The sequence below is a fragment of the Molothrus aeneus genome, chromosome 3 (genome assembly GCF_037042795.1).
Source record: "Molothrus aeneus isolate 106 chromosome 3, BPBGC_Maene_1.0, whole genome shotgun sequence".
Lineage (NCBI taxonomy): Eukaryota > Metazoa > Chordata > Aves > Passeriformes > Icteridae > Molothrus > Molothrus aeneus.
The window spans coordinates 112,925,004-112,949,251 of NC_089648.1; the positions used below are offsets into that span (position 1 = coordinate 112,925,004).

Sequence of the window (24,248 nt, forward strand, 5' to 3'; positions counted from 1 at the left end):
GCAGCTGGCAGTGGCTGTGTCACACTGAGCTGCCACCAGCAGTGGTGGCAGCAGCTCCATGTAAATCCTGTGTCCAATGGGACTTGCTTGTCATGAATGCTCTGAATTGGATTGAATTTCGTGTCCTATGTAAAGTAGAAGTTTGATGTATAAACTACATTCCATAAATATACAGAGAAATGCAGAGTGTGGGGACATGAGGAGTCCTCAGAACCATTGCTGGAGGTTGCAGGATTTGCCCTGAGTGACCCAAAACATCCAGGTGGGATCAGGCTCTGCTCCCAGGGACCAGGGACAGGACAAGGGGAAATGTGTTTGCTGGGAATGTCCCAACGAGGGCAGGAATGGTGAATGTGACTCCATGTTCTCAGAAAGCTGATTTATTACTTTATGATACTATATTATATTAAAGAATACAGAAAGGACACTTACAGAATGCTAAAAAGATAATAATGAAAACTTGGAACTCTTTCCAGAATCTCGACACAGTTTGGCCCTGATTGGCCAAAGAGTCAAAACAACCCACAGCAGAATCCAATGAAACAATCACCTGTGGGTAAACAATCTCCAACACATCCCACATGTGAACACAACACAGGAGAAGCAAATGAGATAAGAATTGTTTTCCTTTTTCTCTGAGGTTTCTCTGCTTCCCAGGAGAAAAATCCTGGGCAAAGGGATTTTCCAGAGAATGTGAATGCCACAGAAATGGCCTCAGGGCAGGCTCAGGGTGGACACCAGCAGGAATTTCTGCATGGAAAGGGGGCTCAGGCCTTGGCAGGGGCTGCCCAGGGAGGTTTGGGGTGCCCATCCCTGCAGGTGTCACCTGGATGTGGCACTGAGTGCCCTGAGCTGGTGACAAGGTGGGCATTGGGCACAGCTGGGACTGGATGGGCTGGGAGGGCTTTTCCAGCCTCAGGGATCCTGGGATTTCTGGCATTTCTCCTGCACTGGCTGCTCAGAGCAGCTTTGCCCGTCAGCAGCAGCAGAGTCCTGACCTGCAGTGACCCTCCCACCCATCCTTGCCCTCTGAAGGTCTGGGAGCAATAATAACTCTGTTTTTATTTGAAATTCTTCCTTTGGCTCTCCTCCATTCCGTGTTTGCAGTGATGTCATTCCCTGTGCTTCCTGCTCAGAATTCCTCAGAGCTCTGAGGAGCCCTCCTGAAGAGCTTCAGTTCTCAGCTGGGCTCCTTGGCAAGGATTTCCTTCCAGTCAGATTTCCTTGTGTTTCCATCATTTGTGGGAAATGAAACCTTTCAAAGTGAAGGACAGGAGTTAATGCTCCACACATCTGTGCCCTCTGTGACAACCTGGGCACACTCCCTGTGCCCTCTGGGTTTGTCATCTCCCAGCACAGGGGTTCAGAGAGTCATGGAATGGGTTGGGTTGGGACCTCAGAACCCCTCCAGTGCCAGCCCTGCCATGGCAGGGACACCTCCCACTGTCCCAGGGTGTGCCAGTGTCCAGCCTGGCCTGGGGCACTGCCAGGGATCCAGGCTGGGCACCCTGTGCCAGGGCCTGCCCACCCTGCCAGGGGAGAGTGAGGCAGTGCCCAATGAATTATTCAATAGTTAAGAGTGAGTTCATAGTTAAAGAATGAGTCAACAGTTAAACAATCAGTCAATGGTTGAAGAATCAGTTGATGATTGAAGGAGCAGCCACTGGTTGATCCTCCCCTCTCAGAGCATGGCCCACAGCAGCTCCCTGAGTCCCAGGAACCCCTCAGTGCCTGGTGTGTGCTGGGGTTCCTGCTGGGCTCCACACCTGAGTGTCCCCAGAGTGTGGTGGCCACGGCTGGCCCAGGGACAGCTCTGTGCCACCACTGGGGTTCCTCTCCTCTCTCTCTCTCTGGGTTCATTTGGTGTTGGCTGAACCAGGAGGAGCCCCCAGAATCTGCTCCTGCTGGCTTTGGGCTGCTTCCCAGGGGATCTGATACCTTGGGCAGGCTGAGCTGGAGCAGAGGCTGGCCAGAGCTACAGAATAAAGCAGGGATTTATTGAAAGGATCTCCTGCATGGATCCACCTTGGGCAGCACAAGAGCCCAGCCAGGGCTGCACCCAAGATGAACCCAAATGGTCCCAAAATGAGCCCAAGATGAACCAAAATGGTCCCAAAATGCACAACTGGGCATGGAGTCTCTCACTTTGATCAGTTCTGCTCCATTTGCATCTTGCAGTTAATTTATATTTATGTCTATATTTATACCCATATTTATATTTATAATGTTGTATTTATAGTGTTATATTTACATTGACTATTTATATTTATAGCTCTATTTACCTTTTATATATTTAAAGTTATATATTAAAATTTGTATTTTATTTACATTCACTATTTATATTTACGTCCATATTTATATTTATATAAAACATATTTATATTTAGATTTAGATTTATATCTATGTTTATATTATTGTATTTACACTTTCATATTTATATTGATATATTTCTGTTTACAGCGATATTTACATTTATATATTGTTTATATATTTATATTTATTTTCACAGTATTTTATTTACATTTACTACTTATTTCTGTCTATATTTATATTTATACTTATAAGTTTTATATCTATATATACATTTACGTTTATATTTACATTTATAATGTTATATTTATTGTGTTATATTTTTAATTATAATTATATTTATAATTCTATTTATATCTTTATTTACACATTTATATTTACATTTAGTTTTATATATTTTTATTTACAATTTATATTCTATTTACATTTGGTATTTATAGTTATATTTACATTTATATTTATAGTTATGGTTATATTTATATTATATTTATAATATTACAATTATATTTATATTTATTTTATATTTATTTTTGTATTTATTTTTATTATTTTGTATTTGCTAAATGCAAGCTGGAGGTTGAGTTCCTGCTTATATTTATTTTTATTTTTATTTTTATTTTTATTTTTGTATTTATTTTTATTATATTGTATTTGGTAAACCCAAGCTGGAGGTTGAGTTCCTGCTTATATTTATATTCATATCTATATTTATATTTATAATACATGTCTACATTTATATGTATATTTATATTTACATTTATAATTATCTATTTATATTTATATTTATATTTATATTTATATTTAATTTCCGTGTCCCGCAGTGCCGTCGCGCCTGCCCCCCGCGGGCTCCCCGCAGCCCGGCTGCCCCTCCCCGTCCATCCCGGCCAAGGGCCTCTCCTCCTCCCAGAAGCACAGCAAGAAGGCCCTCAAGCAGGTCAGTCAGTGCCTCAGTTTCCCTGCAGGGATGGAGCCCCCCTGGGCGTTCTGTGGGGTGCCTGATCCCTGTGCCCTGTGGGGTGGCTGATGGCTCTGTGTGTGCCCTGTGGGGTGGCTGATGCCCCTGTGTGTCCCCTGTGGGGTGGCTGATGGCTCTGTGTGTGCCCTGTGGGGTGGCTGATCCCTGATCCCTGTGCCCTGTGGGGTGGCTGATGGCTCTGTGTGTGCCCTGTGGGGTGGCTGATGCCCCTGTGTGTCCCCTGTGGGGTGGCTGATGGCGCTGTGTGTCCCCTGTGGGGTGGCTGATGCCCCTGTGTGTGCCCTGTGGGGTGGCTGATGGCTCTGTGTGTGCCCTGTGGGGTGCCTGATCCCTGTGCCCTGTGGGGTGGCTGATCCCTGATCCCTGTGCCCTGTGGGGTGGCTGATGCCCCTGTGTGTGCCCTGTGGGGTGGCTGATGCCCCTGTGTGTCCCCTGTGGGGTGGCTGATGGCGCTGTGTGTCCCCTGTGGGGTGGCTGATGGCTCTGTGTGTGCCCTGTGGGGTGGCTGATGCCCCTGTGTGTGCCCTGTGGGGTGGCTGATGGCGCTGTGTGTCCCCTGTGGGGTGGCTGATGCCCCTGCGTGTCCCCTGTGTGTCCCTGCAGGCCCTGAAGCAGCAGCAGCAGAAGCAGCAGCAGCAGCAGCAGCAGCAGCAGCAGTGCCGGGCGGGCCTGGGGCCGGGCCTGGCCCTGCCCTCCAGCCAGCACGTCCTGCTCAAGGCCAAGGCCACCCCTGGGAGGTCAGGTACGTGTGGGCACTGCCAGGGGGGCAGCAGGGCAAACTGCTCCTTTCTGCACCTTCCTCTGGCCTCTGGAGCCTTCAGCTCCTGCCCCAGGGCTTGGGGAACCCTCAGCATCTGCCTCAGGGCTTGGGGAACCTTCAGCTCCTGCCCCAGGGCTTGGGGAACCATCAGCTGCTGCCCCAGGGCTTGGGGGCACCATCAGCTGCTGCCCCAGGGCTTGGGGAACCATCAGCTTCTGCGTCAGGGCTTGGGGAACCATCAGCTGCAGCTTCAGGGCTTGGGGAACCATCAGCTGCTGCCCCAGGGCTTGGGGAACCATCAGCTGCTGCCTCAGGGCTTGGGGAACCATCAGCTGCAGCTTCAGGGCTTGGGGAACCATCAGCTTCTGCGTCAGGGCTTGGGGAACCATCAGCTGCAGCTTCAGGGCTTGGGGCACCATCAGCTGCTGCCCCAGGGCTTGGGGAACCATCAGCTGCAGCTTCAGGGCTTGGGGAACCATCAGCTTCTGCATCAGGGCTTGGGGAACCCTCAGCTCCTGCCCCAGGGCTTGGGGCACCATCAGCTGCTGCCCCAGGGCTTGGGGAACCATCAGCTTCTGCCTCAGGGCTTGGGGAACCATCAGCTGCTGCCCCAGGGCTTGGGGCACCATCAGCTTCTGCGTCAGGGCTTGGGGAACCATCAGCTTCTGCGTCAGGGCTTGGGGAACCATCAGCTACAGCTTCAGGGCTTGGGGAACCATCAGCTTCTGCCCCAGGGCTTGGGGAACCTTCAGCTCCTGCCCCAGGGCTTGGGGAACCATCAGCTGCTGCCCCAGGGCTTGGGGCACCATCAGCTGCAGCTTCAGGCTTGGGGCACCATCAGGTTCTGCCTCAGGGCTTGGGGAACAATCAACTCCTGCCCTAGGGATTGGGGCACCTTCAGCTCCTGCTTCATGGATTGGGGCTGTGGGGGATGCACCGGGTAAGGACAGACCTTGGGGAGATCTTGGATGATCTTGGGTGGATCTTGGATGATTTTGGATGGATCTTGGATGATCTTGGATGGATCATGGATGGATTTTGGAGGGATCTTGGATGGATCTTGAATGGATTTTGGATGGATCTTGGATGATCTTGGATGATCTTGGATGGATCTTGGATGATCTTGGATGGATTTTGGATGATTTTGGCTGGATCTTGGATGATCTTGGATGGATCTTGGATGGATTTTGGATGATTTTGGCTGGATCTTGGATGATCTTGGATGATCTTGGATGGATCTTGGATGATCTTGGATGATCTTGGATGGATCTTGGATGGATTTTGAATGGATCTTGGATGATCTTGGATGGATCTTGGATGGATTTTGGATGGATCTTGGATGATCTTGGATGGATCTTGGATGGATCTTGGATGATCTTGGATGGATTTTGGATGGATCTTGGATGATCTTGAATGGATTTTGGATGATCTTGAATGGATTTTGGATGATCTTGGATGGATCGTGGATGGATCTTGGATGGATCGTGGATGGATTTTGGATGGATCTTGGATGGATTTTGAATGGATCTTGAATGGATCATGGATGGATCTTGGATGGATTTTGGATGGATCTTGGATGGATCTTGAATGGATCTTGGATGGATTTTGAATGGATTTTGGATGATCTTGGATGGATCTTGGATGGATTTTGGATGGATCTTGGATGGATTTTGGATGATCTTGGATGGATCTTGAATGGATTTTGGATGGATCTTGGATGGATTTTGGATGATCTTGGATGGATCTTGGATGGATCTTGGATGGATCTTGGATGATCTTGGATGGATTTTGGATGGATCTTGGATGGATTTTGGATGGATCTTGGATGGATTTTGAATGGATCTTGGATGGATCTTGGATGGATCGTGGATGATCTTGGATGGATATTGGATGGATTTTGGATGGATCTTGGATGGATTTTGGATGGATCTTGGATGGATTGTGGATGGATCTTGGATGGATCTTGGATGGATTTTGAATGGATCTTGGATGGATTTTGGATGGATCGTGGATGGATTTTGAATGGATCTTGGATGGATCTTGGATGGATCTTGGATGGATCTTGGATGGATCTTGAATGGATCTTGGATGGATTTTGGATGGATCTTGGATGGATTGTGGATGGATCTTGGATGGATCTTGGATGGATATTGGATGGATATTGGATGGATTTTGGATGGATGTTGGATGGATTTTGGATGGATCTTGGATGGATTGTGGATGGATCTTGGATGGATATTGGATGGATTTTGGATGGATCTTGGATGGATTGTGGATGGATTGTGGATGGATTTTGGATGGATCTTGGATGGATCTTGGATGGATTGTGGATGGATCTTGGATGGATTGTGGATGGATCTTGGATGGATCTTGGATGGATTTTGGATGGATCGTGGATGATTTTGGATGTCTCTGGAATGGCTCTGGCTGTGCCTTTGGCCGGACTTTCCCAGTCACCTGAACCCCATGCAGGGGCCTTCTCCTGGTGGTTCTGTTCTGGGATTTCTCCTGGTGGTTCTGATTGGGAGATTCTCCTGGTTATTTCTTTTTGGGGTTCTCTTGCTACTTATGTTTGGGGATTTCTCCTGTTATTTATAGTTGGGAGTTTCTCCTGGTTTATAGTTGGGAATTTCTCCTGGTTATTTCTGTTTGGGGTTCTCCTGCTATTTATGTTTGGGGCTTTCTCCCAATGTTCATATTTGGGAGTTTCTCCTGGTGTTTTTGTTGATGATTTCTCCCAGTGTTCATATTTGGGAGCTTCTCCTGGTGTTTTTGTTGATGATTTCTCCCAGTGTTTATATTTGGGAGGGAGTTTCTCCTGGTATTGATGTTTTCTGAAGTTGCTCCTCATCCTGCAGGGTGGGTTCCATGTCCTGTTCCCATCTGGAACAGGATCCCCGAGGGGTTTCCAGAATTTGTGGTGTCAGGGGGCAGTGAGGTCTCTGCTCTGCTCTGGCTGCTCCAGCAGGGCAGGAGCTCCCTGCCAGCACCAGGTTTTCCATGGTACCCCAAATTCTTGGTACTTATTCCAGCCAGCTTTCCCTGATTGCTTTCCAGAGTAGCTGAATTCCCTGGCACCTGTGGAATTCCCTGGCACCTCCCCAATTCCCCGGCACCTCTGCAATTCCCTGGCACCTGTGGAATTCCCTGGCACCTCTGGAATTCCCTGGCACCCGCCCAATTCTCTGGTACCTGTGGAATTCCCTGGCACCTCTGGAATTCCCTGGCACCTGCCCAATTCTTTGGTACCTGTGGAATTCCCTGGCACCTGCTGGATTCCCTGGCACCTGCTGGATTCCCTGGCCTGGGGCAGGCTCAGTGCCCCAGACAATCCCTGGCAGGGCTCAGCATTCCAGCCCCATTCCCTGCAGACAGCTGGGCTGTGGGCACACATCCAGCTTGTGCCAGTCCCTCTCCAAGCCAGGGCAATTCCAGTGTCCCCATTCCAAGCCAGAGCAATTCCCAGTGTCCCCATCCCAGTCCCAGTGTCCCCATTCCAAGCCAGAGCAATTCCCAGTGTCCCCATCCCAGCCCCAGTGTCCCCATCCCAGTTCCAGTGTCCCCATTCCAGTCCCAGTGTCCCCATTCCAGCCCCAGTGTCCCCATCACAATAATCTGTGTTTGCATTTCCTGGGAGATCTTTGGCAGTGTCCTGGGCAGGGCAGGGCAGGATTTTCCAGGGGCCCTGAGGAGCTGGGAGTGCCCAGGAGCTGCCCTGAGCCTCAGCCCGGGCTCCTGGGGCTCATCCTGGGCAGAATCTCTGCTCCCTCTTCAGGGTGCCAGGGCCAGGGGGGTTTGCCCTTCCTGCTGTGTAACTCCAGCCTTGGATGCTTTCCCCAGGCTCAGTCTGGAGCTTTTCCTGCTCCCCCCAGGCTTTTCCTGCCCCCAGGCTTTTCCTGCTCCCCCCAGGCCTTTCCTGCTCCAGGCTTTTCCTGCTCCCAGGCTTTTCCTGGAGTTCCTTCTCAGCTGGTTCCTTGTCCTTCCTGCTGGTAATTCCAGCCTTAGGAGCCTTTTCCCAGGCTCAGTCTGGTTCTTTTCCTGCTCCCAGGCTTTTCCTGGAGTTCTTCCTCAGCTGGTTCCTTGCCCTTCCTGCTGTGTAACTCCAGCCTTGGATGCTTTCCTCAGGCTCAGTCTGGAGCTTTTCCCACTCCCAGACTTTTCCTGCCCCCAGGCTTTTCCTGCCCCCAGACTTTTCCTGCCTCCAGGCTTTTCCTGGAGCTCTTCCCCAGCTGGTTCCAGGTGGCATTGGTGTGTTCAGGAGCCCCCTCAGGCTGTAAATCCCTCCCTCCCAAGGCCTGGAAGGTTCCTCCTGTGTGGTTTCTCCATGAGGTTCCTTCTCCCCCATCCCTGTGGTGCTGCCCAGGGACAGCCCCCAGCAGGGACATGGGAGGTGTGGAGAGAGCAGGGAATCAAATGGAGGGAGGGAGGCAACAACTTGCACAATTTCAGGGGTTTATTCAGAGCTGGAAGAGCTTGTGTGAGGCAGGCAGGGAACCAGGATGGGGAACTGAGCCCTGGGAAGAGGAGGAGGAGTTCCCCAGGGTGGGCAAGGACAAAAGCTGCAGGAGGGGGGTGAAGTTCAGCAAGGACAGGGGAGCTTTGGAGAGATTTCCCTGCCAGGAGCACTGTTAGCCCTGAAGTGTGAATGGAGCCATGCCTGGGTCAGATGAGAGGGGAAAGAAACTGGGATTAACTGGGAAATGGGCTCAAAGCAGGTGGGATGTGCCTGTCCATGCCTTTGGTTTGGGACATCCTGGTGGCTCCAAGGGATCTCCTGCATTCAGCTGCAGGGCAGGAGCCCTCCAGGAGCTCAGGAATGGCTGTGCTGGGGATGCAGGGCTGGCTCTGGGAGCTCCATCCCCTCCAGGAGCTCAGGAATGGCTGTGCTGGCATTGCTGGGGATGCAGGGCTGGCTCTGGGAGCTCCATCCCCTCCAGGAGCTCAGGAATGGCTGTGCTGGCATTGCTGGGGATGCAGGGCTGGCTCTGGGAGCTCCATCCCCTCCAGGAGGTCAGGAATGGCTGTGCTGGGGATGCAGGGCTGGCTCTGGCTGCTCCAGGAGCTCAGGAATGGCTGTGCTGGGGATGCAGGGCTGGCTCTGGGAGCTCCATCCCCTCCAGGAGCTCAGGAATGGCTGTGCTGGGGATGCAGGGCTGGCTCTGGGAGCTCCATCCCCTCCAGGAGCTCAGGAATGGCTGTGCTGGGGATGCAGGGCTGGCTCTGGGAGCTCCATCCCTTGCAGGAGCTCAGGAATGGCTGTGCTGGGGATGCAGGGCTGGCTCTGGGAGCTCCATCCCCTCAGGAGGATGCTCCTGCACGGTCCCCCTGTGCATGCCCCTGCTCCATGTGTCCCTTTCTGGCAGGTTGGGAAGGGAAGCAGACAGATGGACATTCCAGCAGCCCCCCAAACTCCACCTGCAGCTCCTCGCCCTCGGTGAAGCTCGAGAACTCCCTGCCAGGGCTGCCCAAGAAGCCCTTCCCCAGATCTGACAGGCTCCATGCAAGTAAGAGATGGATTCCCTGCTTCTCCTGCTTTCCCAGGGCTTTGGCTGCTCCAGTGCCAGGGCAAAACCCAAACCAGCAAAACAAGAGTGGAGTGTGCTGATGGCATTGCTGAGGGACCCTGGGAGGGGCTGCCAGGCTGCTGGAATTGGGACAAATAATTCACAATTCCATCCTCAGATCAGCCCCTCCCAGCTGGGCCTCTCCTGGGAATTGCCAGCTGTTGGACCTGCATTATTTGTGGGGTTTTAATGTACTTACACACTCTAAGGACATGAAAAAGGGAAAAGAAATTCCTCCCTGGGTCTCCATGCTGGGATTTGGCTCCCAGTCCTTTCCTGGAGCTTTCTCAGCCCTCCCAACCTTCCTGGTTCCTGTTGCATTCTCCAGGGGTGGGACTGGCCCTGGGGAATTTGGGGATATTCTTACAAAGGAATGGAATGTCCTGAGGGGGAGGAACCCCCAAGGATGGTGGAATCAGCTCCTGGTGCTGCCCAGGTGATCCCAGCAATCCCACCCTGGCCATCCCTGGCTGGCCAAAGGAGCTCTGGCAGGGCTGGGGATGTGCCCATTCCCAGGATTGGGAATGTGCCATTCCCAGGGCTGGGGATGTGCCCATTCCCAGGATTAGGGATGTGCCCATTCCCAGGATTGGGGATGTGCCCATTCCCAGGATTAGGGATGTGCCCATTCCCAGGGTTGGGGATGTGCCCATTCCCAGGGTTTGGGATGTGCCCATTCCCAGGGTTGGGGATGTGCCCATTCCCAGGGTTTGTGATGTGCCCATTCCCAGGGTTTGGGATGTGCCCATTCCCAGGATTAGGGATGTGCCCATTCCCAGGGTTGGGGATGTGCCCATTCCCAGGGTTTGTGATGTGCCCATTCCCAGGGTTTGTGATGTGCCCATTCCCAGGATTAGGGATGTGCCCATTCCCAGGGTTTGTGATGTGCCCATTCCCAGGGTTTGTGATGTGCCCATTCCCAGGGTTGGGGATGTGCCCATTCCCAGGGTTGGGGATGTGCCCATTCCCAGGGTTTGGGATGTGCCCATTCCCAGGGTTGGGGATGTGCCCATTCCCAGGATTAGGGGTGTGCCCATTCCCAGGGTTTGGGATGTGCCCATTCCCAGGATTAGGGATGTGCCCATTCCCAGGATTAGGGATGTGCCCATTCCCAGGGTTAGGGATGTGCCCATTCCCAGGATTAGGGATGTGCCCATTCCCAGGGTTTGTGATGTGCCCATTCCCAGGGTTGGGGATGTGCCCATTCCCAGGGTTTATGATGTGCCCATTCCCAGGGTTGGGGATGTGCCCATTCCCAGGATTGGGGATGTGCCCATTCCCAGGATTAGGGATGTGCCCATTCCCAGGGTTTGTGATGTGCCCATTCCCAGGGTTTGGGATGTGCCCATTCCCAGGGTTGGGGATGTGCCCATTCCCAGGATTAGGGATGTGCCCATTCCCAGGGCTGGGGATGTGCCCATTCCCAGGGCTGGGGATGTGCCCATTCCCAAGATTAGGGATGTGCCCATTCCCAGGATTAGGGATGTGCCCATTCCCAAGATTAGGGATGTGCCCATTCCCAGGGTTGGGGATGTACCCATTCCCAGGATTAGGGATGTGCCCATTCCCAGGATTAGGGATGTGCCCATTCCCAGGGTTTGGGATGTGCCCATTCCCAGGATTAGGGATGTGCCCATTCCCAGGATTAGGGATGTGCCCATTCCCAGGGTTTGTGATGTGCCCATTCCCAGGATTAGGGATGTGCCCATTCCCAGGATTGGGGATGTGCCCATTCCCAGGGCTGGGGATGTGCCCATTCCCAGGATTAGGGATGTGCCCATTCCCAGGGTTTGGGATGTGCCCATTCCCATGGTTGGGGATGTGCCCATTCCCAGGATTAGGGATGTGCCCATTCCCAGGGTTGGGTATGTGCCCATTCCCAGGGTTTGGGATGTGCCCATTCCCAGGGTTTGGGATGTGCCCATTCCCAGGATTAGGGATGTGCCCATTCCCAGGATTAGGGATGTGCCCATTCCCAGGGTTGGGTATGTGCCCATTCCCAGGGTTTGGGATGTGCCCATTCCCAGGGTTTGGGATGTGCCCATTCCCAGGATTAGGGATGTGCCCATTCCCAGAGTTTGGGATGTGCCCATTCCCAGGGTTTGTGATGTGCCCATTCCCAGCGCTGGGGATGTGCCCATTCCCAGGATTAGGGATGTGCCCATTCCCAGGATTAGGGATGTGCCCATTCCCAGGGTTTGTGATGTGCCCATTCCCAGGATTAGGGATGTGCCCATTCCCAGGGTTTGTGATGTGCCCATTCCCAGGGCTGGGGATGTGCCCATTCCCAGGGCTGGGGATGTGCCCATTCCCAGGGTTTGTGATGAGCCCATTCCCAGGGTTTGGGATGTGCCCATTCCCAGGGCTGGGGATGTGCCCATTCCCAGGATTGGGGATGTGCCCACTCCCAGGATTAGGGATGTGCCCATTCCCAGGATTAGGGATGTGCCCATTCCCAGGGTTTGGGATGTGCCCATTCCCAGGATTAGGGATGTGCCCATTCCCAGGGTTGGGGATGTGCCCATTCCCAGGGTTGGGGATGTGCCCATTCCCAGGATTAGGGATGTGCCCATTCCCAGGATTAGGGATGTGCCCATTCCCTGGGGCAGTGCCCAGCAGCCTCTGGGCAAGATCCTTTCCTGAGGTCCATCCCAAATGCCCCTGGCCCAGCTCCAGCTGTTCCCTCACTCTGAGCTCTCTGTCACTGTGCAGAACAGGCACTTGCACAGAGCAGCAGAGTCCAAAAGAAATCTCCAGCAGCAAATTGGCTTTAACTGGGGACTTTTGGATGATTGCTGTGGCCAAAAGGAGCTGTAGGAACCCTCCTGAGAAGCCAGGGTGCCAAGGGAGGTGGGCTGAGGGGGGATGGAGAGTTCTGAGCCTGGATCTCCCAGCTCTGATGGTGTTAGAGAATTCTCCTGAGGTAGAAATCACTTTCAGATTTAGATGAAGGGGTTGGGCTGGTTTAGCCTGTTTAGTCCAGAGCTTGCTGAGCCAGGTCTGTGCCTGTGGGAAGGTGACAACAGCCCCAGTCCTGGGCATGGGGGGGACAGGGGACAGCAGGGAAGGGACTCGTGCAAGAGCTCAGCTCCCCCCAGCTCCTGAGAACTTGTCTGGGGAACCAATCCACAGATTCACCAGACCCTCATGGGGTTGTGTTTGGGGTGATGCCTTGAGCAGGCTGAGCTGGAGCAGAGGCTGGCCAGAGCTACAGAATAAAGCAGGGATTTATTGAAAGGATCTCCTGCATGGATCCACCTTGGGCAGCACAAGAGCCCAGCCAGGGCTGCACCCAAGATGAACCCAAATGGTCCCAAAATGAACCAAAATGGTCCCAAAATGAACCCAAGATGAACCCAAATGGTCCCAAAATGCCCGACTGGGCATGGGCTCTGTCACTGTGATCAGTTCTGCTCCATTTGCACCTTGCAGTTCATTGTCCCATTCCAGCTTTAGCCCCTGCAGTCCCACCCTGCTTGTTTTTCTCTCTTCATTCCACATTGTTGATGCTCTTGGGGCTGAGATTTGGATCATTTGTCCTTGGTGCCCAGCTGGAGCAGGAATTGTTTTGTCTCCCTGCTCTGTGCACAGAGCTCAGCATCCCCTGATATGAAATCCAGACCCCACACTAAAGCAGCACAGAATGTGAAAAATAGAAAAGCTAAAGAATAAAGCAGGGATTTATTGAAAGGATCTCCTGCATGGATCCACCTTGGGCAGCACAAGAGCCCAGCCAGGGCTGCACCCAAGATGAACCCAAATGGTCCCAAACAAATGGATGCCCTCTCATGAGGTCTCCCACCTGAGGCATCAGGGAAATCCCCATGTGACAGATCATTTCACCTGTGTGCAGAGGCCCAGGGAGCACCAGGACAGCTCCCATGGTGACGGCCCTGTGCCCAGGGCTGACCAGGTGTGTTGTGCTGCCCTAGAACAGAACAGGGCAGTGATGCTGACCAGGTGTGTTGTGCTGCTCTAGAACAGGGCAGTGATGCTGACCAGGTGTGTTGTGCTGCCCTAGAACAGAACAGGGCAGTGATGCTGACCAGGTGTGTTGTGCTGCTCTAGAACAGGGCAGTGATGCTGACCAGGTGTGTTGTGCTGCCCTAGAACAGGGCAGTGATGCTGACCAGGTGTGTTGTGCTGCTCTAGAACAGGGCAGTGATGCTGACCAGGTGTGTTGTGCTGCCCTAGAACAGAACAGGGCAGTGATGCTGACCAGGTGTGTTGTGCTGCTCTAGAACAGGGCAGTGATGCTGACCAGGTGTGTTGTGCTCCCCCAGGGCAGAGCAGGGCAGTGATGCTGACCAGGTGTGTTGTGCTGCCCTAGAACAGAACAGGGCAGTGATGCTGACCAGGTGTGTTGTGCTGCCCTAGAACAGAACAGGGCAGTGATGCTGACCAGGTGTGTTGTGCTGCTCTAGAACAGGGCAGTGATGCTGACCAGGTGTGTTGTGCTGCCCTAGAACAGAACAGGGCAGTGATGCTGACCAGGTGTGTTGTGCTGCTCTAGAACAGAACAGGGCAGTGATGCTGACCAGGTGTGTTGTGCTCCCCCAGGACAGAACAGGGCAGTGATGCTGACCAGGTGTGTTGTGCTCCCCCAGGACAGAACAGGGCAGTGATGCTGACCAGGTGTGTTGTGCTCCCCCAGGACAGGGCAGTGATGCTGACCAGGTGTGTTGTGCTGCCCTAGAACAGAACAGGGCAGTGATGCTGACCAGGTGTGTTGTGCTCCCCCAGGACAGGGCAGTGATGCTGACCAGGTGTGTTGTGCTCCCCCAGGGCAGCTGAAGAGAGCGCGCTGTGCCGAGATCGATGTGGAGACGCCGGACTCCATCCTGGTGAACACCAACCTGAGGGCCCTGATCAACAAACACACCTTCAGCCTGCTGCCTCCTGAGGGCCAGCAGCGCCTGCTGCTGCTGCTGCCTGATGTGGACAGACAGGTATGGCCACCTGGGCTGGGCTGCCAAGGTACAGCACTCACCTGGGCGGGGCTGCCAAGGTACAGCACTCACCTGGGCTGCACCAGGTACAGCACTCACCTGGGCTGGGCTGCCAAGGTACACAACTCACCTGGGCGGGGCTGTGCCAGGTACAGAACTCACCTGGGCTGTCCTACACAGGTACAGAACTCACCTGGGCTGTCCCCCCAGGTACAGAACTCACCTGGGCTGTCCTACACAGGTACAGAACTCACCTGGGCTGTCCCCCCAGGTACAGAACTCACCTGGGCTGTCCCACACAGGTGCAGCACTCACCTGGGCTGGTACACACTCACCTGGGCTGTCCTGCCCTGCAGGGCTCTGGGGCAGGCAGGGAGGGATGCCAGGTGGAGATCCTGATCCTGTTGTGGCACCTGTGGGCAGAGGGGCACAGGGGCAGGGAGAGCCAATCTACCTTTGGGTGACCTCATGGTCACATAATTATAATAATAATAATAATAATAATAATAATAATAATAATAATAATAATAATAATAATAATAATAATAATAATAATAATAATAATTGTCATTGTTCAGGACCTTTCCAGGAGAGCTGCAGAGGGACTGGGGACAAGGCCTGCAGGGACAGGAGCCAGGGAATGGCTCCCAGTGCCACAGGGCAGGGCTGGGTGGGATCTTGGCAATGAGGAATTGTGCCCTGGCAGGGTGGGCAGGCCCTGGCACAGGGTGCCCAGCCTGGATCCCTGGCAGTGCCCAAGGCCAGGCTGAACACTGGGCTGGGAGCAGCCTGGGACAGTGGGAGTGTTCCCAAATCCTCCAGAATTGTTGGGAGAAACAGCACCATGATTTCAGTGTGCCCCTCTGAGGCTCTGCTTTGTCCAGCTGTGTGACAAAACCCTGGTCCCCACAGGGCTGGACACAAAAGCTGCTGCCCTGATCCAGCTGTGGCCAGCAGGTGGCCAGGGCTGTGGCCAGCAGGTGGCCAGCAGGTGACATCAGGCTGTGGCCAGCAGGTGACCAGGTTGTGACCAGGGCTGTGACCAGGGCAGTGGCCAGCAGGTGGCCAGCAGGTGGCCAGGCTGTGACCAGCAGGTGACCAGCTGGTGACCACGCTCTGTGTCCCCAGGTGGGCCCTGATGGGCTGATGAAGCTCAGCAGCTCCGCGCTCAACAACGAGTTCTTCACCTCGGCTGCACAGGGCTGGAAGGAGAGGCTGTCAGAAGGTAAAGCCTGCCCAGGACCCCCCAACTGGGCAGGGACTGGGGGAACCCCAGGACCAGAGCTGAGGAGAGGCTGGGAGAGCCCCAGGATCAGCTGAGGAAAGGCTGGGGGAGCCCCAGGATCAGCTGGGAGGGGCTGGGGGAGCCCCAGGATCAGCCAGGGAGGGGCTGGGGGAGCCTCAGGATCAGCTGGGAGGGGCTGGGGGAGCCTCAGGATCAGCCAGGGAGGGGCTGGGGGAGCCCCAGGATCAGCCAGGCAGGGGCTGGGGGAGCCCCAGGATCAGCCAGGCAGGGGCTGGGGGAGCCCCAGGATCAGCCAGGGAGGGGCTGGGGGAGCCCCAGGATCAGCTGAGGAAAGGCTGGGGGAGCCCCAGGATCAGCTGGGAGGGGCTGGGGGAGCCCCAGGATCAGCTGAGGAAAGGCTGGGGGAGCCCCAGGATCAACTGGGAAGGGCTGGGGGAGCCCCAGGATCAGCTGGGGAAGGGCTGGGGGAGCCCCAGGATCAGCCAGGCAGGGGCTGGGGGAGCCCCAGGATCAGCTGGGAGGGGCTGGGGGAGCCCCAGGATCAGCTGGGAGGGGCTGGGGGAGCCTGCAGGGTGCTCCTGGAGAAGCTGCAGCTCTGCAGGGACTCTCACTGCTCATATCTGGGGGGCTCAGGGTTGGAGGGGGCTGCAGGGGGAGTTCTGTGTTGAACTGACAGAGCAAAACTCTGGAAGAGATGAGAAAAGAAAGGGAAATGTTTAAAATCTGAACTGACAGTAGAGCTGGGGCACTCTGGGGTTGTGGCCCCTAAACACAGGCACTGCTGCAGGGCAGAGAAGGGAAATTCTGTTCCAGAGCAGGGCATGGGGTGCTCAGTGCTTTGAGCCATCCCTTTGGGTGTTTGGATGGGAAATTGGGGGAAATTCTTCCCTGGGAGGGTGGTGAGGCCCTTCCAAGTCTGACCAGGCCATTCCCTCTGCTCCTGTCCCTGTTCCCTGGGAGCAGAGCCCGACCCCCCCTGGCTGTGCCCTCCTGGCAGGGACTTGTGCAGAGCCACAAGGGCCCCCTGAGCCTCCTTTGCTCCAGGCTGAGCCCCTGCCCAGCTCCCTCAGCCCCTGCTGGGGCTCCATTCCCTGCCCAGCTCCCTCAGCCCCTGCTGGGGCTCCATTCCCTGCCCAGCTCCCTCAGCCCCTGCTGGGGCTCCATTCCCTGCCCAGCTCCCTCAGCCCCTGCTGGGGCTCCATTCCCTGCCCAGCTCCCTCAGCCCCTCCTGGGGCTCCATTCCCTGCCCAGCTCTGTTCCCTGGACTGCTCCATTCCACTGGAGCAGCAGCCTGGGCTGTCAGGGCTCCTGGGACACCCACCTGGGGCTGAGCCCCCTTGGCCAGCCCTTCCTGGCCCCTGTGTCCCTTACCCAGCCCTTCCCTGGCCCCTGTGTCCCTTACCCAGCCCTTCCTGGCCCCTGTGCCCCTTACCCAGCCCTTCCTGGCCCCTGTGTCCCTTACCCAGCCCTTCCTGGCCCCTGTGCCCATTACCCAGCCCTTCCTGGCCCCTGTGCCCCCTTCCCAGCCCTTCCCTGGCTCAGAAATCCCCTCTGCATCCCCAGGAGAGTTCACCCCAGAAATGCAGCTCCGGATCCGGCAGGAGATCGAGAAGGAGAAGAAGGTGGAGCTGTGGAAGGAGCACTTCTTTGAGAGCTACTACGGGCAGAGGTGAGAGCTCAGCTGGGTTCTGGGTGTCCCCCCATGGACATCGGGTTCCCTGGAGCCTGAGGGAGGTTCCTGGCTTCTGCTGGCTCCAGGAAATGCCAGCAGGATCCAGCTCAGGTGGGAGGTTTGTCACCCTTTATCCACTGCAGGGTGTCCTGGGATGTCTCTCCTCTTCCCCTCCTTGCTTGGAGCCACCCCCATGGCTCTCCTGGAGCTGGGGTGGCCGAGTGTGTCCCACCCCAGGGTCAGGACCTGCATTCCCACATCCCCAACCCCACAGCACCTGGTTAAACCCCCAAATCTGCCAAGCTTTTATTCTCTGCCTCCTCTTGCTTCAGGGGTTTCCCATCCTTTGGGGTTCCAGGGAGGATTTGGAGGTTTCTGAGTTGCTGAGAGACCTCGGAAGGAGCACACAGGTGTAAATAACTGACCAGGAGCTTCTAACCCTGCACTGGGCCAGGTCTGGGCTTGTCCTCACCCTGCCAGCCACTGTGCCTCCCATCCATCCTGGGTGTTTTAACCCTCCAGAGCCTTGGGGGTATCCCTGGCATTCCTTGGTGTGCTTGGGATGCTGTGGGTGTCCCTACAGGCTGTAGGAACAACTACAGGGATACACCAGGCTGGGAGTGCAGCTCAGCAGGAGCTTCATCAGCCACCTGAGCCAGGTCTGTGCTCCTGGGAAGGTGACAACAGCCCCAGCCCTGGGCATGGGGGGGACAGGGGACAGCATGGAGGGGACATGTGCAGGAGCTCAGCTCCCCTCAGCTCCTGAGAACTTGTCTGGGAACCAATCCACAGATTCACCAGACCTTCACAGGCATATGTTTGGGGAAAAAAATCCAATTTGGCAAATCACTAAGAGGGATGGATGAAGCTAATCCACAAGGAGAAACTTTTCCCAGACATCACTGTGGGAATTAGATCCCATGTTCCTCCTGAAGGGGTGGTGGGACCTTTCCTCCTCAGTGACCCCTCCTGCCAGTGTCACCGTGTGAGCTGCAGGGGGCTCCTACAGGGAAATACTCACTGTTGGCCAAACCCTTTGGGTTTGCAGCCTGGAAAACTGGTGTCTGGAGCTAGCCAGTGTTCCATGTATTGCATTTAGCTGGTTTTAATCTCTGGTGCTGATTTCTGTTTCCTGTGGAAGCATTATCAGTAGGGAAGGTTCTCACTGAGCGTGGCACAGAATTGGGCGTGCGAGACATTTCTTTAGGGAGTTTGTTTAGAGAATCCTGCCTCCCTTTCCCAAGGATGGGATGCTTTTGCAGGGGTGTTTTACAAAGCCAGGTCTCTGTTTTCCTTGGCAGTTCTGGGCTGAGCCCCGAGGAGTCGCGGCGCCTGACAGCACAGCCCGAGGCGGCAGAGCCCGGCCGGCCCCGCAGCCCCCCGGCCCCACGCCGGGAGCAGAGCACGTCCACGTCCCCCGCGGAGCCCCAGGCAGCCCCAGCAGGCGGCAGGAAGGCAGCAGAGGAGGGCAGAGAGGAGCCACAGCCCAAGGCAGCCAAGCCCAGCGAGGTGTGCCCGGAGCAGCGAGCGCCGAGAGCCGGCGAGCGGCCGGGGCCTGGCCGGGAGAGGGAAACCCTGCCCCAGAAACCCCCCAGCACCACCAGCCACGGGGCAGAGGAGCAGAGGAAGCCTGGGGTGGCCAAGGAGGTGCCAGGGAAGGAATCTCTGGGTGCCCCAAGCAAACCAAAGAGCCCCGAGGCGGGCGGGGCAGCGGCGAAGGCACAGAGCCCCGCGGCAGCCACGGCGGAGAAGGAGGAGGAGGAGAAGGAGAAGGAGAAGGAGAAGGAGAAGGAGAAGGAGAAGGAGAAGGAGAAGAAGCCCCCTGGGAGCGAGGCCATGGAGGTCGGGGTGGAGGCCCACAAGAGGAAGCTGGAGAGCAGGGAGGAAGCTCCAGGCAGCCCTGAGAAGAAGCCCCGTGTGGCTGAGCCCTGCCAGCAGCAGCAGCAGCAGCAGCAGGCCTTTCGCAGGCAGCCCTTTCCCGGCACGGGGCCGGCGGTGCCCCGGGTGCCCCCGCTCAAGGTGAGCCCAGCACGGACAGAGCCACAGCCAGGCCTCCCCCAGGGGCTCCCCCGGGGCACTGAGCCCCAAACTGTGGGTTCAGGGGGGTGGAAGGGCCCTCAGAGCCCAGCCCATCCCTGTCACAGCCCCTGCTGTGCCAGGCTGCAGACAGGGAGAGCTCTGCCTGAGGACCATGATGACAAAGAGGGGCAGGAGCCTGGCAGCTGGGGACACCCAGGGCCACGGGGCCATCCAGGCTCCCCTGCAGCCAGCTCAGACACTGGGGTGAAAGGCAGAGCGCCTGGCAGCACTGCAGTCTGGTTTGTGGGGCTCCAGAGCCAGGGCAGGAGCAGGGAAGGAGAATTTTGGGGAACATCTCGGGAGCAGAGGCCCTCTGGCTGCTGAGCCTTTGCCAGAACCCAGCTGGGGAAGGAGGGAGGGAATTGGCTCCTGCTGGGATGGGCACGGGGAGGCAGCAGGACAGGAGCACTTTGAGAGCCAGCTCAGGAGCAGGCAGATGCTGCTGACCCTGCTGCTCCAGGCCCTGAGGCAGAAGCTGAATTCCTGTAGTCCTGTGTGTGTGTCCCAGGAATTCTGCTGCCCTGTTCATATCCTTCTCTACTAAAAGACCTCAAACTCAAAACTTCAAAAGCAGCTCATCATTGTCACCACGTTAATAAGAACAGCACCAAGGCAGGGAAGCATCAATGGAACTGTCAGTGACACAGAACTGGGGGAGCTGTCCACAAAAGAGGTCTGGAATACCATGCAGGAATGAGGGCTGGCCTGCCAGGGCAGTAAAGTGGGATTTCATTTAGCAGCAGAGCGAGTTGAAGGTGATTGTGAATAGATTCCCTTGCAAAGCAGGGGAAAATGGGGATAGACATGTCCCCAAGACGTGTCATCCCCCAAAAATGAAGGGGTGAAGTGGTTGATCAGAGCTCAGTGGGATCCAGTGAGGATTTTATGGATATGGAAAATAAAAGTAACCTCAAATGAACTCCCTGAGATCTCTGCAGGGGGAACAGCACCAGGCTCAGTGCAGGGCTCAGCACATATGATGGGAAGAGCAAACATGGGGAAAGTCAGCTGGAGCATTGGGGAAAATGTTGTAAGGAAAGAGTAAATTATTGGTGTTTTTTCTGCAGCTCAGGGGATTTTTATGGCTTTGTACAAAGGCACTAAGGAGACAAGTGATAGGTGAGCAGGGGGGAAGAGCAAGTCTGAGTCCAGCAGGGTGGTGACACCTTTCAAAGGACATCTGAATACAAAATTACATCTGAAAATACATCTGAATAATGTGGAACAGGGGCTGACAGGGCAGGGGCTGGATCAGCCCTTCAGGAAGGGAGCCTGGGGGCTCTTGGGTGGCACAAGGGATGAGCTCCACTCTGTGGTGGTGTTTACAGGGGTCCCAGGAAGAGGGAAGGGACAAGGATCTGACTCCATGCTTCAGAAGGCTTGATTTATTATTTTATGATATATATGTGATATTAAAAGTAAATTATATATTAAAACTATACCAAAAGAATAGAAGAAAGGATTTCATCAGAAGGCTTGAAAGGAAAGGCAAAGAATGGAATGATAATAAAATCTTGTGACTGACCAGACAGTCCAAGACAGCTGGGCTGTGATTGGCCATTAATTAGAAACAACCACATGAGACCAATCCCAGATGCACTTGTTGCATTCCACAGCAGCAGATAACCATTGGTTACATTTTGTTCCTGAGGCCTCTGGGCTTGTCAGGAGGAAAAATCCTAAGGAAAGGGTTTTTCATAACAATGTGTCTGTGACACCACCCAGAGCCACGGGGTTTGCGGCAGCCCAAAACTGCCTGGGAGGCATCCCAGGGTCAGATGTGTTTCTTGTCTCAAGGCAGGGACAGGAGAGGTTTCTCCAAAGGGATTTCTCCACCACCTCCACCACCACCACCACGATTTCTCTCAGACCAAAGTGCAAACACCAGCCTGTGGCTCGGGTGTTCCCCGTGTCTCAGCTGTGCTTTTCTCCTGCTCTCTTGCAGATTCCCGTGTCCAGAATCTCCCCGATGCCATTTCCTGCGGGCCAGGTCTCTCCCAGGGCGTGCTTCCCCCTGTCCCTCAGCAGTCCTGGCAGGACAGGGGCCAGGACCTTGGCCGACATCAAGGCAAGAGCCCAGCAGGCCAAGGCTCAGAGGGCAGCGGCCGCCGCCGCCGCCGCCGCCTCGGCCGGGGGAGCCGTGCCAGGGCCCGGCCCGGGCGGGGGGAGACCCCCGGGCAGGGGGGGAGACGGGAGAGACGCCGGCGGAGCCGCCCAAGGCGCAGCTGGAGCGAAGGCGCTGGAACTGGCAGGAGCTGGAAGCGGGGGAGGTCCGAGAAGGTTTCTTCCCCATGGCCCAGGGCCCCGTTCCCAGGTGGAGGGCCAGGCGGAGCCGGGAGCTGCTCGCCATCCTCCTGGAGCACAACTACAGCCAGGAGGGGCCCCCGCGGCAGCCCCGGCGCTAGGGAACGGTGCTGGGGCCACGCCGAGCCCCCCGCGGGGCACGGGCACCCCCGGCCCCCCGGGCACCCCCGGCGCGGCCCCTCCTGCCCCGGCCCGGGGGGCTCCGGCGGCCGGGAGCGGGAGCGGGCCCTCGGCGGGGACCGGCTGTGACCTTCCCAAAGGCAAATCTCCTTCCCCTCTGGTGTCCCCCCTGCCACCCGCGGGCCCCGGAGCCCAGGCTGGGGCTGTGAGTGCAGCCGTCCCACCCTCCAGCAGCTCCTCAGTAGCAGCCAGCCTTAAATCTCCTCCCCGAGCGAGCTCCAGCATTCCTGCCAACAACCCTTTGGTCACCCAGCTGCTCCAGGGCAAGAGCGTCCCTCTGGAGCAGATCCTGCCCAAGGCGCTGACCAAAGCAGAGATGAAAACTGTCCCGGTGGCTCCTCAGGAAGAGAAGGGGGCGGCAGGGGACAGAGCATCGGGTGTGCCCCCGCAGCAGCTCGGGAAGATCTTCTGCCAGAACAGGCCCCTGCCTCACATTCCAAGGACCTTCCCGCTCCCCTCGGGAAAGGAGCCCGGGCCTGAGCAGCACCACGAGGGGCTGAGCAAATCCACCCAGGAGCAGATCCTGCAGACTCTGATCAAGAGGGTGCAGAGGCAGAACGTGCTGCCCGTCCTTCAGCCCTCGCAGCTGAACCTCCCGCACTCAGGTTTCCCGGTGGAAAACAGCTCCACCAGCCAGAGATTCATGCTGGGCTTCACGGGCAGGAGGACGTCCAAGCCTGCCATGTCCGGGCACTACCTGCTCAACATCTCCACCTACGGCCGCGGCTCGGAGAGTTTGAGGAGAGGCTCCTCCCTGAACGCCGAGCCCCGCCTGGGGCTGAGCAGCCCCGCCGAGGGCGCCAGGGCAGAGCTCGGCGAGGGCGAGGACGCGGGCGGCCAGGGCAGCAGCGGCAGCAGCAGCAGCAGCAGCGAGGAGGACGCGGACGACGAGAGCTCCGGGGATGAACGGGAGCGCAGCAGCGTCAAAGAGGAGCCACGGGCAGGGCAGGGGGAGAAGGAGCAGGGCTCACACGGCACCGGCCCTGCAGAGCCCGGCGCCCTGGGGGCCAAGGCCGCCAAGGAGAAGGTGCCAGCATTGGATGGCACCGCGCTGGCCCGGGACCTGCTGCAGGCAGCGCAGGAGCAGATGGCCCACGCCATGAGGGGCAGGGGCCACGGTGGCGCGGAGCTCTTCGGGCCCCCCACCCCATCGCCAGACCCGGCACAGCCCCCGCTGCTCCCTGCCCCGCACCCCCCGAAGCTGCCCGGGAGCTACAGCGGCACCATCAACGTCTCCACCTCGCCCGACGTGGGCCAGGGCTCGCTGATGAGCGAGTGCAAGCAGCTGGCCAGCTCCATGGGCAACGTCATGTCCTTCTCGGTGACCGTCACCACCATCCCCGCCGGGCAGGCCGTGAACTCTGGCGGCCACGGGCAGAGCCTCCCGGTGCAGGCGTTCGCCGAGGACGGCGCCGTGGAGGATCCCCCTTCCAAATGTTACTGCAGGTTGAAAGCCATGATCATGTGCAAGGGCTGCGGTGCCTTCTGCCATGACGACTGCATCGGCCCCTCCAAGCTCTGCGTCTCCTGCCTCGTGGTGCGGTAACGGGGAGCAGCACGGCTCCCTCTGGGGGCCGCCGTCGGGAGAATCTTGGGAAGAAACAGGAATTTTACTGCCTTGCACAAGAGACGCGTTACTGAATCAGGAATCCAGAGCTAGAGTCCTTCTTTCATTAACGAAAGAGCACCTTCTTGTACAGGGAGTCGAAATCGCGCTCGACTACGTGAATTGTGACAAGAGTTTGCACTTAAGGAATTATGTAAATATGCCACATTATTTTGTTTAAAGATATTTTTTCAATCTTTTAGGAGATAGTGTTTGACTTGTACTGCAGTTCCAGTTACCCCAGCCTGCTCTGAGCACGTTTGCTGAGCTCTGCTCTCCCTGGGGAGATCCAGCCCACAGCCCATTGTTGGTTTTCTGCTGGCACAGGGAACGGGATAATCCGAGTCCAGCCGTGTGTGGTGGTGGGGACTGAGGCAGGAGCCCTGAGCAGGCTCCCTTGGCTGCTCCCAGTTCACATCCCTGGGAACTGAGAGGCAGCCCTGATGCCTTTCCCTCTGTTCCAGAGGCCCCTGGGCTGTGCAGTGCAGGCTGGTGTTCCTGGTTTGCAGATCCCCTCTCCCAGTATCCCAGCTGGAGTATCCCAGGTGTCCGGGTGTGCTGCTGCTGGAACTGCAGGGAACTGGGCTGGCCATGGCAGTGAC

General features: G+C 56.2%; 1 protein-coding gene across 1 annotated transcript in view; it reads left to right on the top strand.

Annotated features, from left to right (window-relative positions):
- Positions 1-24,173, top strand: part of ASXL2 (ASXL transcriptional regulator 2) — a 69,209-nt gene extending 45,036 nt beyond the window's left edge. The window contains exons 6-14 of the mRNA XM_066547676.1: positions 3,132-3,244; positions 3,890-4,028; positions 9,410-9,550; positions 14,396-14,559; positions 15,688-15,784; positions 17,369-17,474; positions 18,779-19,220; positions 19,278-19,496; positions 21,502-24,173. Of these exons, the coding sequence (XP_066403773.1) occupies positions 3,132-3,244; positions 3,890-4,028; positions 9,410-9,550; positions 14,396-14,559; positions 15,688-15,784; positions 17,369-17,474; positions 18,779-19,220; positions 19,278-19,496; positions 21,502-23,586 (3,506 nt within the window). The 3' untranslated portion in view covers positions 23,587-24,173. The remainder of the gene's footprint in view (positions 1-3,131; positions 3,245-3,889; positions 4,029-9,409; positions 9,551-14,395; positions 14,560-15,687; positions 15,785-17,368; positions 17,475-18,778; positions 19,221-19,277; positions 19,497-21,501) is intronic.
- Positions 24,174-24,248: the final 75 nt, after the last annotated feature.